The 14,247-nt window shown below is 43.3% G+C and overlaps 1 protein-coding gene across 6 annotated transcripts in view; it reads right to left on the reverse strand.

The window, feature by feature from the left end:
• Positions 1 to 2,037: 2,037 nt before the first annotated feature.
• LOC144587240 (uncharacterized) overlaps positions 2,038 to 14,247 on the reverse strand; it is a 32,676-nt gene continuing 20,466 nt past the window's right edge. For 5 of the 6 annotated variants that reach the window (XM_078387210.1, XM_078387211.1, XM_078387208.1 and 2 more), the window contains one exon: positions 2,038 to 5,355. In XM_078387210.1, the coding sequence (XP_078243336.1) occupies positions 3,788 to 5,164 (1,377 nt within the window). In that variant the 5' untranslated portion in view covers positions 5,165 to 5,355 and the 3' untranslated portion in view covers positions 2,038 to 3,787. Of the gene's footprint in view, positions 5,356 to 14,002; positions 14,136 to 14,247 lie in introns of those variants that run through there. The other variant, XM_078387213.1, reaches the window with a different exon arrangement.

The raw sequence follows: 14,247 nt of genomic DNA on the forward strand, positions 1-14,247 counted from the left end.
AGCCATGTAGCAATTAGAAAAGATCGTTAAGTGTGATGAGGTGTCATTGGAGACCAAGGCCATGCAGGCTCTTGTATTTCTGATCATAATGAATGGGTGTGAAAGCTGGATAGTAAAGTTGACAGGGAAAAATATGTTTGAAATGTGGTGCTGGAGGAGAGGTTTACGGATAACGTCGACTGCCAGAAGGGCTGTTCTACTTTGGGCACATCATGAAATGCCAGTTAATTGTCCATTGTAGACCAAACCACCCTCATATACCATGCATGACAACAAGAGTTGCTTCCAACAATATGCTAGTCCTTGGAAAATACATTTCTTTTGGTTGCTAAGAGAATTAGGTTCGGAGGGAAACTTGGGAAAGATAATGGATGATATCACAGTCACAGATCTGTGAACCTTGCCAGTTTAAAAAAGGTTTGAAAGTAACAGGCATACTCTGAAGTTCAGCTTTAGCAATGTGAGTCGCATGTCCAATTTTCTTTCTATTTTTTTTGCAGAGAATTTTTTTTATTATAAACACAAACAGACATACAAGACAAACAAACACAAACATATATGCGGGGAGATAATTTCCATATATCCATCTACCATATAATTCTGACTACATAAACCATATTACCATTAAACCATTATTAAGCTCAGAGAGTAACTTCCTAACTTTATAATGATTAACATACATACATTGTCTAATATACAAACTTAGACCCATATTGATCTTATATTCAAGCCAGTCTTAACTCCCATCTCCTTCTTCTTAAGAGCAGTAGTCTCTTCCTCTCTCTCTGGTGATAGCAGTTGTTCAGAAAATTCAGTAAATACAGAATTCAGTGTTAGAAGATTCACAAGGTAAGAACATATGGCAATTAACAAAATGATCACGTATCATTAGGGACTTCCATATGGGTTCCCCACTATTGATTTTCAAGAGCTTCCTCAGATCAAGTTCACTTCCACCTACAGCATTTTTAGCAAAATAGTGCTGGGTTCCCATTTGGGCAGCTACGTTTTCTTTTTGTCCTTGTTGATTAGGTTAGCTAATGATTAAAAGAAGAACGAATGGTGACCCTGTGATTCCAGACAGCCCTTTTCACCTTCTTCCTAAGCTTCATCTCCTACCTTACCTACCTGGACGACAGGTGTTTCCTGTGGGAAAATCCCTGAAATGAGGTTGCAGGTAAACACTTGATATATTGAAAGCCCTTGGCAAATCCATTCATGCATGTTTTGATCAGGAGCAACTTTTACTGTAGGTCAAAAGGGTACCCTGGGCAAAAGGTCTGGACAGGTGGACTGAACTAGCCTAGATGTATGGCCTGTGAACTAGATTTGCCTTTCTTTCAGCTGAAAATAAACAAATATCTATTGGATCTCTCTGTCTCTGGCTGATGGATTAATGCACTAGGGACAGGCAAAAAGCCAGAAAATTGTCTTGGCACCCTTCAGACCCGGGGGAGGGAAGAGGGTCTCTTTCACCTCTGAAGGACACAATTACAGATTCCTCTAAAAGAAGATCTGATTTGGATGGGAAAGTAGAAGGGCTTTCAAGCTGGTTTTCACCTGTAAGGTGTGGGAGATCATGGCAAATGGTCACGTAGGGGGAAGATTCGCTAGGGAGATGGGTGGGCGGCCACCTGGATGTTTTATCCCACCATCACCCCCTTCACACCTTGCCAAGTGGAAGCCACAATCCCTCCTCTTTCTCCTTCTCGTCCATTCTACCAACCCGACCTGTCTGCTCACTCTGGGAAGAGGGATTGTTTCCCTTTTTCTTCCGGGACCTGGTGGCATTTGAGGAAGTGGCTGTGCATTTTATGGAGGAAGAGTCAGCATGGCTGGATCTGGAACAATTATTAAAATAATTGTCCCTCCTTTTCATTGTTCATAACAAAAACAATATAATTTGTCCAGAAAGTAAACAAGGACGTTGATGTGAAGGGTTTATGGAAATGGCAGGCACCCAACCTCCAGTCTAATTCTTACTAAGTCTATCCTACCAATCTTAAAACATAAAACAGAAAAATTCACAACCTAAGGTTAAGAAAAGGACACTATTTAATTTCTAAAAAAGCATTTCCCAACATTAAAAAAAAGCCACCACAAACAGATAGGTTACAGATTGTATTCTAATTAGCTTATAAATGCTCAAATTCTCACACACTGACAGGCTGCATTGCATAACCTCTTCAACAATTACTTTCAGTCAGAATAATTAAATTTCAATCCAAATGTCCTTCCCAATAAAATCATCATCAGAAAAAGTCAGCTCTCTAACAAAATATTTCATTTTGTCCATTGAGATAAACATTGCTACTCCTGAAAGAAAAAAAGTCACAACACTGTTCTTCTAGCAGACATCTTCAAACAGTTGCTTCTCTCATGTTTCAATAAGGTTGCCAGTGGAACAGGGGGCTCTTTCCACATAGCTGAAGTAATTTTGGCCTTGGATGTGTTCTTCCCTATAAAGGCCACGGTGTAGGAGCAGCTCCTTCCACAATCTAAGTGTGATGATATTGAAGGAGAATGGGACTTGTAGAAAATGGAGTCAGTCAGGTCTCAAAGTGAAAGGTAGGCATGGGAATGTGGAAAAGGCCAAGAGGCTCATTTCCTTAATTTACAGCCAGGCTGGTAGAGAGTGAATCCTGATGAGAGGCAAGGTCGAAGAGGCCCCAGGGTGGAAGACCGAAAAAATTCCTGACTAATTGGAACGTAGATAACACACCTGCAGCTGAGGCAGAGGGAGCACTTACGCCTCTCTTGAGTTAATTGGTTTACAGCCATGAAGGTGGATGTCCAAGGAATGGAGAAAAATGAATGATGGGTTAGGTGAGAGAGCACTTTTTTATTAAGAGAAGTTTATGATGGATTGAATGGTACAGAAGGTAGCATGGTAACAAAGAAGGAGGTGGTGTTAGCTCCCCTTAGTTCAGCTTTCTAGTGTTTCTTGATTTCATGGGAAGAAGTTGTTTTATTTAACTAATGCAATTCTATGAACATGTCTTTACGCTAATGCTTAGGCAAACAATCTGTTTCTATGAAACTATATTTTCTTAATAACAAATAATTAACTGAGGACTAGTGTCTTGGACCAGCAAGGTTTGCCTAAATCCAGAAGAGTGGGAAAGGTCATTGATTAGCTACCATAGAGAAGTCCTCTTTCAGTGAGCTGTTGTGAGTTCTATAAAATCACAAAGCCCATGTTGAAGTACTTGCAAAGTATTGAGTAAAGTAAAGTGTTCTTTCAGGGTCAGGCTTGTTCTAAGCCTGCACTGCTGAGGTTTGAGGACCTGCCTCAGTAGAAAGCGGTAGATTTGTTGCCTGTGGAATTCTGCCTGAATGTGATATGCTGCTAAGGGAGATTTGAGCATCACACCAAGTATTCATATGGTTTCTCCCCAGGGTGTGAGTCTGTTTCATTTGAACCGCATAGCACTTGAGGAGAAGCATGTCACATTCCCTGGATTGTTCTGCTCCTATGAATTTTTCGATGTGAACAACACTTATGACTTTGAAGCTCTCTCCATATTCCATGCATTTCTGTGGTTTTCTCCAGTGTGATCTCTGTGATGTGAGCAAAGAGACCATTGACACTGAGACCTTTTCCACATTCCATGCACATCTATGCTTTCTATTCCACATGACTTTTTTGATGTATAGTAAGGGTATTGCTCAGACTGAAGCTCTTTCCGCATTCCTTAAATTCCTATGGTTTCTCCCCAGTGTGAGTTCCTTGCTGTAAACTCAGGGATTTGCTGTGACTGAAGCTTTTTCCACAGTCCATGCCTTTCTATGGTTTCTCCCCAGTGTGAGTCCTTTGATGGTTACTGAGGCTACTGCTGTGACTGAAGCTCTTTCCGCACTCCATGCATTTATAGGGTTTCTCCCCAGTGTGAGTTGTTTGATGTAACCTAAGGTGACCATTCTGACTGAAGCTCTTCCCACATTCCATGCATTTATATGGTTTCTCCCCAGTGTGAGTCCTTTGATGGGTACGGAGGCTACTGCCGTAAGCAAAGCACATTCCACATTCCATGCATTTATATGGTTTCTCCCCAGTGTGAGTCCTTTGATGGGTACGGAGGCTACTGCTGTGACTGAAGCTCTTTCCGCACTCCATGCATTTATATGGTTTCTCCCCAGTGTGAGTTCTTTGATGGGAACTGAGGCTACTGCTCTGACTGAAGCTCTTTCCGCATTCCATGCATGTATATGGTTTCGCCCCTGTGTGAATTCTTTGATGATAACTCAGAGATCTGCTGTGACTGAAGCTCTTTCCACATTCCATGCATTCATACGGTTTCTCCCCTGTATGAATTCTTAGATGTGAATTCAGTTCATCTTTCCAACTGAAGCTCTTCCCACATTCCATGCATTTATATGGTTTCTCCCCAGTGTGAGTCCTTTGATGCTTACGGAGGCTACTGCCATAAGCAAAGCACATTCTGCATTCCATGCATTTATATGGTTTCTCCCCAATGTGAGTCATTTTATGGGTACGGAGGCTACTGCCATCAGCAAAGCACATTCTGCATTCCATGCATTTATATGGTTTCTCCCCAGTGTGAGTTCTTTGATGGGAACTGAGGCTACTGTTATGACTGAAGCTCTTTCCGCATTCCATGCATTTATATGGTTTCTCCCCACTGTGAGTCCTTTGATGGGAACTGAGGCCACTGCTCTGACTGAAGCTCTTCCCACATTCCATGCATTTATATGGTTTCTCCCCAGTGTGAGTCCTTTGATGGTTACGGAGGCTACTGCCATAAGCAAAGCACATTCTGCATTTCATGCATTTATATGGTTTCTCCCCAGTGTGAGTCCTTTTATGGGTACGGAGGCTACTGCCATCAGCAAAGCACATTCTGCATTCCATGCATTTATATGGTTTCTCCCCAGTGTGAGTCGTTTGATGTGAACTCAGGTGACTGCTCCGACTGAAGCTCTTTCCACATTCCATGCATTTATATGGTTTCTCCCCAGTGTGCGTTCTTTGATGGGAACTGAGGCTACTTCTGTAACTGAAGCTCTTTCCACACTGTTGGCATTTGTATTGTTTCTCGACTTTCAGGGGTTTTTCACGTGAAGTACAATCACTGTGCATTGTGATGCTCCTTTCTTTTTCTATGAACGTATGTCCTTTTTTTCTTCTTCTTGATTTTTTCATGTTATGAGAAGTGCATTAACATTAATAGCAGGAGAAGCTGGAGTTTTCTTTATCTCTCTTTTTTCCTGGCTTCCTTTCTTCCCTTTTCCTCCTTTTAAATGTGTAGGGTTTTTTGGTACTTCACACTTGGTTTTTTGTTTTCAATAAAAGAATGACTGGCTCCATAGAATTCCCATTGTCCTCTTCATCACCTGATGGAGAGAGAAAAAGAGATCAAAGAGGAGTGCAATATAAAAAACAAATACCTTACTTGTTTGGAGGAGTTCAAATCCCCAGGGCGAGATGAACTGCATCCAATGATATCAAAGGAGTTGGCTGAAGAAATTGCAGAACCACTATCTAATATTCTCTTCTCATCAAGGGGGACAGGTGAAGAGCCAGACTGGTGGAAGAGAGTTGACCGTGGTCCCTATCTTCAAAAAGGGGAATGAAGGGAACTGAAAACCATTCAGCCTGACATCCATCTCAGGGAAGGTTCTTGAGCAGATTACGGAACAGAGTCTGCAAGAAGATTCAAAACAATGAAGTAAAAACCGAAAGCCAACATAGAAAGACTGAAGGAACTGGGCATATTTGGCTTTGAGAAAAGGTGCTTGAGGGGAGACACATGATTTTTTCTTCATTTCTTTCAATATAGTGGACGGTTGCTACTTTGTATTGGTCTGGTCTCTGTGGTTTGTTATTAGTTTTCTTTTGTTAAGTTCTGTCTAAATTTTTTTTACCTCATTTGATCCTAGTTTATACTTATGTAATTGGAGAACTCCTCTTCACCCTCTGATGGGACAGCTTCCAGCATGAAAGCTAGCCTGTGCCCATCTAAGGGCAAAACGATCCAAAGTCGGCATTTCGACAAGCGACAGAAATGACTGTCAGAGGGTTTCAATCTCAGGGATTGAGTGAAAACCCTGGGCTTTATTGTCATTGTAAGTATATACACAGTATACCATACAACGAAATTCACAGACACCCAGAGACCAGACACATGCACACACATAACATTACCCAAACACTCCCCACCCACTAGAAGTCCCCCACTAAAAATACAAACATCTACACCTCAGGCCAAGTAACACAGTCCAACTAATTATTCACTACTGTTGGTCTTTAAGCTCATTATTAATTGCAATTATAGCTCTAGGATAAAAACTATTTAGAAAACTTATGGTCCGTTTTATATCTTCTGCCAGACGGTAACAGTTCAAAAAAGTTATAAGCAGGATGGGAAGAGTCTCTCAGGATGCTGTGTGACTTCCTCAGACAGCGGGATGTGAAGATGTCATCCAGGGTTGGTAGCTGGAGCCCGATCATATTCTGGGCAATTTTAATGGTTCTCTGTAGAGCTTTTTTGTCCGCTACAGAGCTACTCCCAAACCATGCCAGAATGCCATAAGTTAGGACACTCTCAATGGTGCTACGGTAGTAGGACAGAAGTAAATGCTGTGATAAATTTAACTTCCCGAGCATTCTCAGGAAATACAGCCTCTTCTGTGCCTTCTTTATTAGCATGTTGGCATTTATAGTCCATGAGAGGTCCTCTTGAGATGTAAGTACCCAGAAATTTAAAACTATCAACTCTCTCCACTTCCTCACCGTTTATGTACAGTGGTAAATGTACATTTCTCTTCCTCCTAAAATCAATTATGAGTTCTTTAGTTTTTTGATGTTAAGTGTGAGATGATTTTCTTTACACCATAGTATCAATCTTTGTACTTCCTTTCTATAAGCAGACTCATTGTTCTTATTTATGAGTCCCACCACTGTCGTATCATCCGCAAATTTAATAATTGCATTGGTGTTATATAGTGGGGTGCAATCATGTGTGTACAGGGAATAGAGGAAGGGACTTAGCACGCAGCCCTGGGGAGCTCCTGTACTTAGTACCAGGGTAGAAGAATGGTGGGATCCCATCCTTACTGACTGTGGCCTATCTGTCAGAAAATCCTTTATCCACATGCAGATCTCCTGAGGTAATCCCAGGCTGATCATTTTTAAAAACAACCTATTTGGTAGAATGGTGTTAAAAGCACAGCTATAATCCACAAACAACAGCCTCACATAAGTTCCCTGTTGTTCTAAGTGGCTCAATACAGTATGGAGTATGATGGACACAGCATCATCAGTAGATCTATTTCTCCTGTATGCAAATTGCCATGGATCCAAAGAAGGTGGAAGACTAGCCTTAATGTAATCCAGCACCAATCTCTCAAAACATTTCATAATAACAGATGTTAAAGCTACTGGTCTATAATCATTGGGAGATACCACAGCTGACTGCTTCGGGACTGGCACTATAATAGATGTCTTCAGGCAAGTGGGGCAGAACACTGCAACAAGGATAGATTGAAAATATCCGTAAAAACTCCAGCTAATTCTGCAGCACAGCCCCTAACAACTCGTCCCATGATTCCATCTGGTCCAGCTGCCTTTCGAATATTAATATTCTGGAAAGCGTGTCTCACATCTGAAATCTGCAGTACTAGTGGTTGTCTGTCGATGGTAGATTCTAGTGATGTATTATGGACAGTAGGTGCTGGAATAATGGTTGTTCCTGTTTCCACGTCAAAACGGCTGAAAAATTGGTTTAACTGCTCAGCCAAAAAATCAGAGATATGTGATCTGACTGTCCCAAGCTAGGCAATGGCTTCGTCTTATATCCATGCATGATATTACAATATACCTGATCCAAGGTATTTTCCCCTCTAGTGGGACAGTCCACATACTGATAAAAGTTAGGGAGGATGGTCTTTAAATTGGCTTGATTGAAATCACCTGCTACCACCAGCACTCCATCTGGGTAGGCCTGCTGCTGTTTGCTGATAGCAGTTAACAAACAACTCAAAGCTGTGGTTGTGTTAGCATCAGGAGGTATATATACTGCTTTTATTATAACAACATTAAACTCACGAGGCAGGTAAAAGGGGCGGCATTTCACTGCCAAATACTCCAAATCAGGAGAACAGTGAATGTCCATTATTTTAACATCTGTGCTCCAATTATCGTCTGTGTAAACACAAACCCCTCCACCTCTGCTCTTCCCAGATTCAATAGACCTGTCTGCTCGATGTACTCTGCGTCCTTGTAGTTCAATTACCTCCCCTGGGATGGAAGGATCAAGCCATGTTTCTGTAAAGATCATAACGCAACAGTCTCGAATATTTTTCTGTAGGGACATAGTAAGTTCCAACTCCTCAATCTTGTTGGGTAGAGATCTAACATTTGAGACAAAAAGACTTGGCAATGCAGGCTTGTGAGGATTTTTGCCTAACCTCACTCGTAGACCAGCCCTGCACATGATTTTTTCTTCATTTCTTTCAATATAGTGGACGGTTGCTACTTTGTATTGGTCTGGTCTCTTTGGTTTGTTATTAGTTTTCTTTTGTTAAGTTCTGTCTAAATATTTTTTTACCTCATTTGATCCTAATTTATACTGGTCTTATGTAATTGGAGAACTCTTCACCCTCTGATGGGACAGCTTCCAGCATGAAAGCTAGCCTGTGCCCATCTAAGGGCAAAACGATCCAAAGTCGGCATTTCAACAAGCGACAGAAATGACTGTCAGAGGGTTTCAATCTCAGGGATTGAGTAAAAACCGTGCGCTTGTTGTTCTAAGGACATCACGGGAGGTTCTAAGTGGCTCCCCCACTTGACAGTGGTACTGTTGTTAACATCCAGAAACATGTGGGAACAGAATGATCTCTTGGGACTTAATCAATTAGATTTCTGAATGGGAAGGACATTTGGGATGTCCTGGATTAACATCTGCCAGGGAAAACCTTTGAATGAGACCAGGGAATATGGTGTTGGTTTTGCGGTCAGAAACACTCTGCTGAGATCCATTGTTTCACCTACTGTGGGGAGTGAAAGAATCCTCTCTCTGCAGCTCCATTCATCAGTGTGACCGGTCACTGTGATTAGTGCATATGTACCAAAACTGTCCCTCTTCATGGATTGCTGCCTTGTCGTGGTGAAGGGGTTTCAGTAACCCAGAGAACCTATGGGCTATGCCGTGCAGGGGCACCAAAGACAGTTTTAGATTATACCTGACTAGCCCAGTGGTTTTTCCTACTGTCTTCAGTTTAAGCTTGAATGTTGGTATGAAAAGCTGATGATCAGAGCCACAATAAGCTCCAGGCCTTGTTTTTGCTGACTGTATTGAGCTTCTCCACCTTTGGCTGCAGAGAATATAATCAATCTGATGACGGTATTGCCCATCTGGTGATTTCCATGTGTAGAGTCACCTCTTATGTTGTCTCTTGACTCCCTATCTTAGCATTCCAGTCCCCTAGAATAGCAAGGAGAGACAAGAGGGCCTTCTTAAATGAACAATGCAAAGAAATAGAGGAAGATAACAGAAAAGGAAAGACCAGAGATCTGTTCAGGAAAATTGGACATATTAGAGGAACATTTTGCGCAAAGATGAACATGATAAAAGACAAAAATGGGAGGGACCTAACAGAAGCAGAAGACGTCAAGAAGAGGTGGCAAGAATACACAGAGGAACTATATCAGAAAGATTTGGATATCCCGGACAATCCAGACAATGTAGTTGCTGACCTTGAGCCAGACATCCTGGAGAGTGAAGTCAAGTGGGCCTTAGAAAGCCTGGCTAACAACAAGGCCAGTGGAGGTGATGCCATTCCAGTTGAACTATTTAAAATCTTGAAAGATGATGCTGTTAAGGTGCTACATTCAATATGCCAGCAAGTTTGGAAAACTCAACAGTGGCCAGAGGATTGGAAAAGATCAGTCTACATCCCAATCCCAAAGAAAGGCAGTGCCAAAGAATGCTCCAACTACCGTACAATTGCACTCATTTCACACGCTAGCAAGGTTATGCTCAAAATCCTACAAGGTAGGCTTCAGCAGTATGTGGACCGAGAACTCCCAGAAGTACAAGCTGGATTCCGAAGAGGCAGAGGAACTCGAGACCAAATTGCTAACTTGCGCTGGATTATGGAGAAAGCCAGAGAGTTCCAGAAAAATATCTACTTCTGCTTCATTGACTATGCGAAAGCCTTTGACTGTGTGGACCACAGCAAACTATGGCAAGTTCTTAAAGAAATGGGAGTGCCTGACCACTTTATCTGTCTCCTGAGAAACCTATATGTGGGACAGGAAGCAACAGTTAGAACTGGTCATGGAACAACTGAGTGGTTCAAAATTGGGAAAGGAGTACGGCAAGGCTGTATATTGTCCCCCAGCTTATTTAACTTATATGCAGAATACATCATGCGGAAGGCTGGACTGGAAGAAACCCAAGCCGGAATTAAGATTGCCGGAAGAAATATCAACAACCTCCGATATGCAGATGATACCACTCTGATGGCAGAAAGTGAGGAGGAATTAAGAACCTTGTAATGAGGGCGAAAGAAGAGAGTGCAAAAAACGGTCTGAAACTCAACATCAAAAAAACTAAGATCATGGCCACTGGTCCCATCACCTCCTGGGAAATAGAAGGGGAAGATATGGAGGCAGTGTCAAATTTTATCTTCCTGGGCTCCATAATCACTGCAGATGGAGACAGCAGCCCTGAAATTAAAAGGCGCCTTCTTCTTGGGAGGAAAGCGATGACAAATCTTGACAGCATCTTGAAAAGCAGAGACATCACCTTGCCAACAAAAGTCCGAATAGTCAAAGCTATGGTTTTTCCTGTCGTGATGTATGGAAGTGAGAGCTGGACCATAAAGAAAGCAGACCGCCGAAGAATTGATGCCTTTGAATTGTGGTGCTGGAGGAGGCTCTTGAGAATCCCCTGGACTGCAAGGAGAACAAACCTATCAGTTCTAAAGGAAATCAACCCTGAATGCTCACTTGAAGGACAGATCCTGAAGCTGAGGCTCCAGTACTTTGGCCATCTCATGAGAAGAGAAGAGTCCTTGGAAAAAACCTTGATGTTAGGAAGGTGTGATGGCAAGAGGAGAAGGGGACGACCGAGGATGAGATGGCTGGACAGTGTCTGCGAAGCAACCAACATGAACCTGACACAACTCCGGGAGGCAGTAGAAGACAGGAGGGCCTGGCGTGCTCTGGTCCATGGGGTCACGAAGTGTCGGACACGACTAAACGACTAAACACACACAGAATAAGAACATTTTTCTTTGGTGCCAATTCTAAAAGGTGTTGTAAGTCTTCATAGAATTGGTCAATTTCAGTCTCCTCAGCAATGGTGGTTGGTGCATAAACTTGGATTACTGTGATGTTGTAAAGACTGCCTTGGATTCGTATTGACATTATTCTATCCTTTTTAAGATTATATCCCATTACAGCTTTTCCCACTCTTTTGTTGACTATGAGGGCTACTCCATTCCTTCTACGGGATTCTTGCCCACAATAGTAGATATGGTAGTCATCTGAATTGAATTCGCCCATTCCTGTCCATTTTAGTTCACTGATTCCCAGGATGTCAATATTTATTCTTGCCATCTCCTGTTTGACCACATCCGGCTTCCTGGATTACATTCCAGGTTCCTATGCAGAATTTTTCTTTGCAGCATTGGATTTTCCTTTCACTTCCAGGCATGTCCACAGCTGAGCGTCCTTTCGGCTTTGGCCCAACCACTTCATTAGCTCTGGAGCTACTTGTCCTCTGCTCTTCCTCAGTAGCATGTTGGACGCCTTCCGACCTGTGGGTCCCATCTTCCAGCGTCATATCTTTTAGCCTTTTGTTTCTGATCATGGGGTTTTCTTGGCAAAGATGCTGGAGTGGCTTGCCAGTTCCTGCTCCAGGTGGATTGCGTTTAGTTGGAACTCTCCACCATGACCTGTCCATCTTGGGTGTCCCTGCACGGTATAGGCCATAGTTTCTCTGAATTACTCAAGCCCCTTTGCGATGAGAAAGCAATCCATGAAGGGGGTGATCGCTATAGCGATTCGCAAAACAGTCATTGCTATGGGGGAATTCTGCTGGACGTCCATTAAGCCAGTGGTTCGCGGACCGTTTAGTCGCAAGACGATTTTTTCCGACGATTGTCGCCTTCCTGAAATGGCTGCCCTATGTTTTCCGGGTCCATGCTTCTCAGGGCAGCTATTTTAACAGCTGATTAGCGCTCGCAAAATAGCTGAGTAGGACCCAACAATGGGATGTGGCTACAAAAGTAGCAAACAGTATTTTTAAAAAGATAACGGTTCCCCTTGACATTTAGCTCAGTTGTGTCCGACTCTAGGGCATGGTGCTCATTCCTGTTTCCAAGCCGTAGAGCCAGAATTTGTCCATAGACAGTTGCCATGGTCACGTAGCCAGCACAACTAGACATGGAACACAGTTACCTTCCCACCATGGTGTACCTATTTATCTACTAACATTTTTACAGGCTTTTGAACTGCTAGGTTGGCAGGAAAAACACTACAGTGGTGCCTCGCTAGACAGTTACTCCGCTTGACCGTTTTTTCGATAGATATTGACTTTTTGCGATCGCTATAGCAATTCGCAAAACAGTGATTCCTATTGGGGAATTTCGCTGAGCAATGTTTGGTTCCTGCTTCGCAAACCGATTTTTGCTAGACGACAATTTGCTCTTCGCTAGACAATGATTTTCCTTGGCAGCGATTTCAGTGCAACGGATTATCATCGTGGAAAAAGGAACCACTGTATTTTAGGCATTAAAAGTTTATTCTCCAAATCCTACAAGGTCCTAGTTCCTCTCTATTCAGCGTTGGTTAGGCCTCCTCTTGAGTTCTGTGTTTATTTCTGAATACCAGATTTCAAGAAAGGTACTGACAGATTGGACCAAGTTCAGAGGAGGGCAACTAGGATGATCAGAGGTCTGGAAACCAAGCCGTGGAAGGAAAGATGGAAAGAACTGGGCATGTTTAGCATTGAGAAAAGAAGGGTGAGGGGACATATGATCACGCTCTTCAAAGACTTGAAAGGCTCTCCTACAAAAGAGGGGCAGGATCATCCCAGAGTGCGGGACATGCAAAAATGGGCTGAACTGTACAGAAAGCCAGATTTAGACGGAATCAGGTGAAAATTGTTGACAGTGGAATGACCATGGGATCAATTACTTCATTGGACAGAGGGTTGGAGTAGATGGCTTTACAGGCCCCATCCAACTTCACTATTCAATTCTGTACCTCAAGAGGTGGTGAACCAGCCCTGGAGCCTTTCAAAAGAAATTTAGACAACCACCTGGCAGATATCCTATGATGTGTTTGCCTTCATTGAGCAGGGGGCTGGACTGGATGGCCTCAGATTCCCCTTTGAACTTCATGATTCTGGAACTCTATGGTTTTTTTAATGCTTTCCGAGAACGTCTCACTGTGCATGCGCGACTCAGCCTCTCAGCTGAGGGGCAGGCGCACAGGGAGCCCAGCCTTTGCAAGCAGCTGCTAGCCTTCCTCCCACGATGGGGAGGTGGCAGCAGGAAACGTTAAGGAGGCCAGAGGGGCCGTGGGGATGGAGTGGAGGGAGGAAGGGTGTTGGGGCAGGAGGGGCGAATGAACCAAAAAGTTCATGAACAGGAGATTGAATTGAGGGATGGGATCCTATATACACGGTAGTAAAGTCGGGTGGGTGGAGAAGGGGGACAAATGGTTTTACCCCGTAGGTTGCAGAGGGAGGTGCTTCGATTGGCTCATGACCTACCCCGAGCAGGACCCCCATGGCAGGGTGCAGAAAACCCTGGCCAGAGGAAAATGGCAGTTCTTCTTGCCGAACAGGAGGAAAGAGGTGGACGAAGGCTACCCATCATGTCCCCAAGGCCCGTTCCCTCCAGCGAAGCCACCCCAAGCAGGGCCATGAACACCAAGGCCCCACCCAGGACAGGCCTTTCGACAAAATAGGGAGATTTTTGACAACAGGTTTCTCTAAAAAAGGTCTTCACTGACCAAGGATCTCACTTTTATCAGCTGGACCTTTGGACCGACATGGAAATTGTAAGGAGCGAAGCCACCAAAGGTTTCCATTTGTAATCCCCACACAAATGGGCAAGTAGAACGGTTTAATTGAACACTGAAGGGAACATCTTTACACCTGTGGAGGACAATCCTTAATTTGAAAAAGAAACATTTTTGCCACTTCTTGCTCGCCTCCTTTCTCATTTCCTGAAGTCATATTTTCTTCTCTTCCACAACCTGGGCAACGC

Source organism: Pogona vitticeps, chromosome 2, assembly GCF_051106095.1.
Source record: "Pogona vitticeps strain Pit_001003342236 chromosome 2, PviZW2.1, whole genome shotgun sequence".
Lineage (NCBI taxonomy): Eukaryota > Metazoa > Chordata > Lepidosauria > Squamata > Agamidae > Pogona > Pogona vitticeps.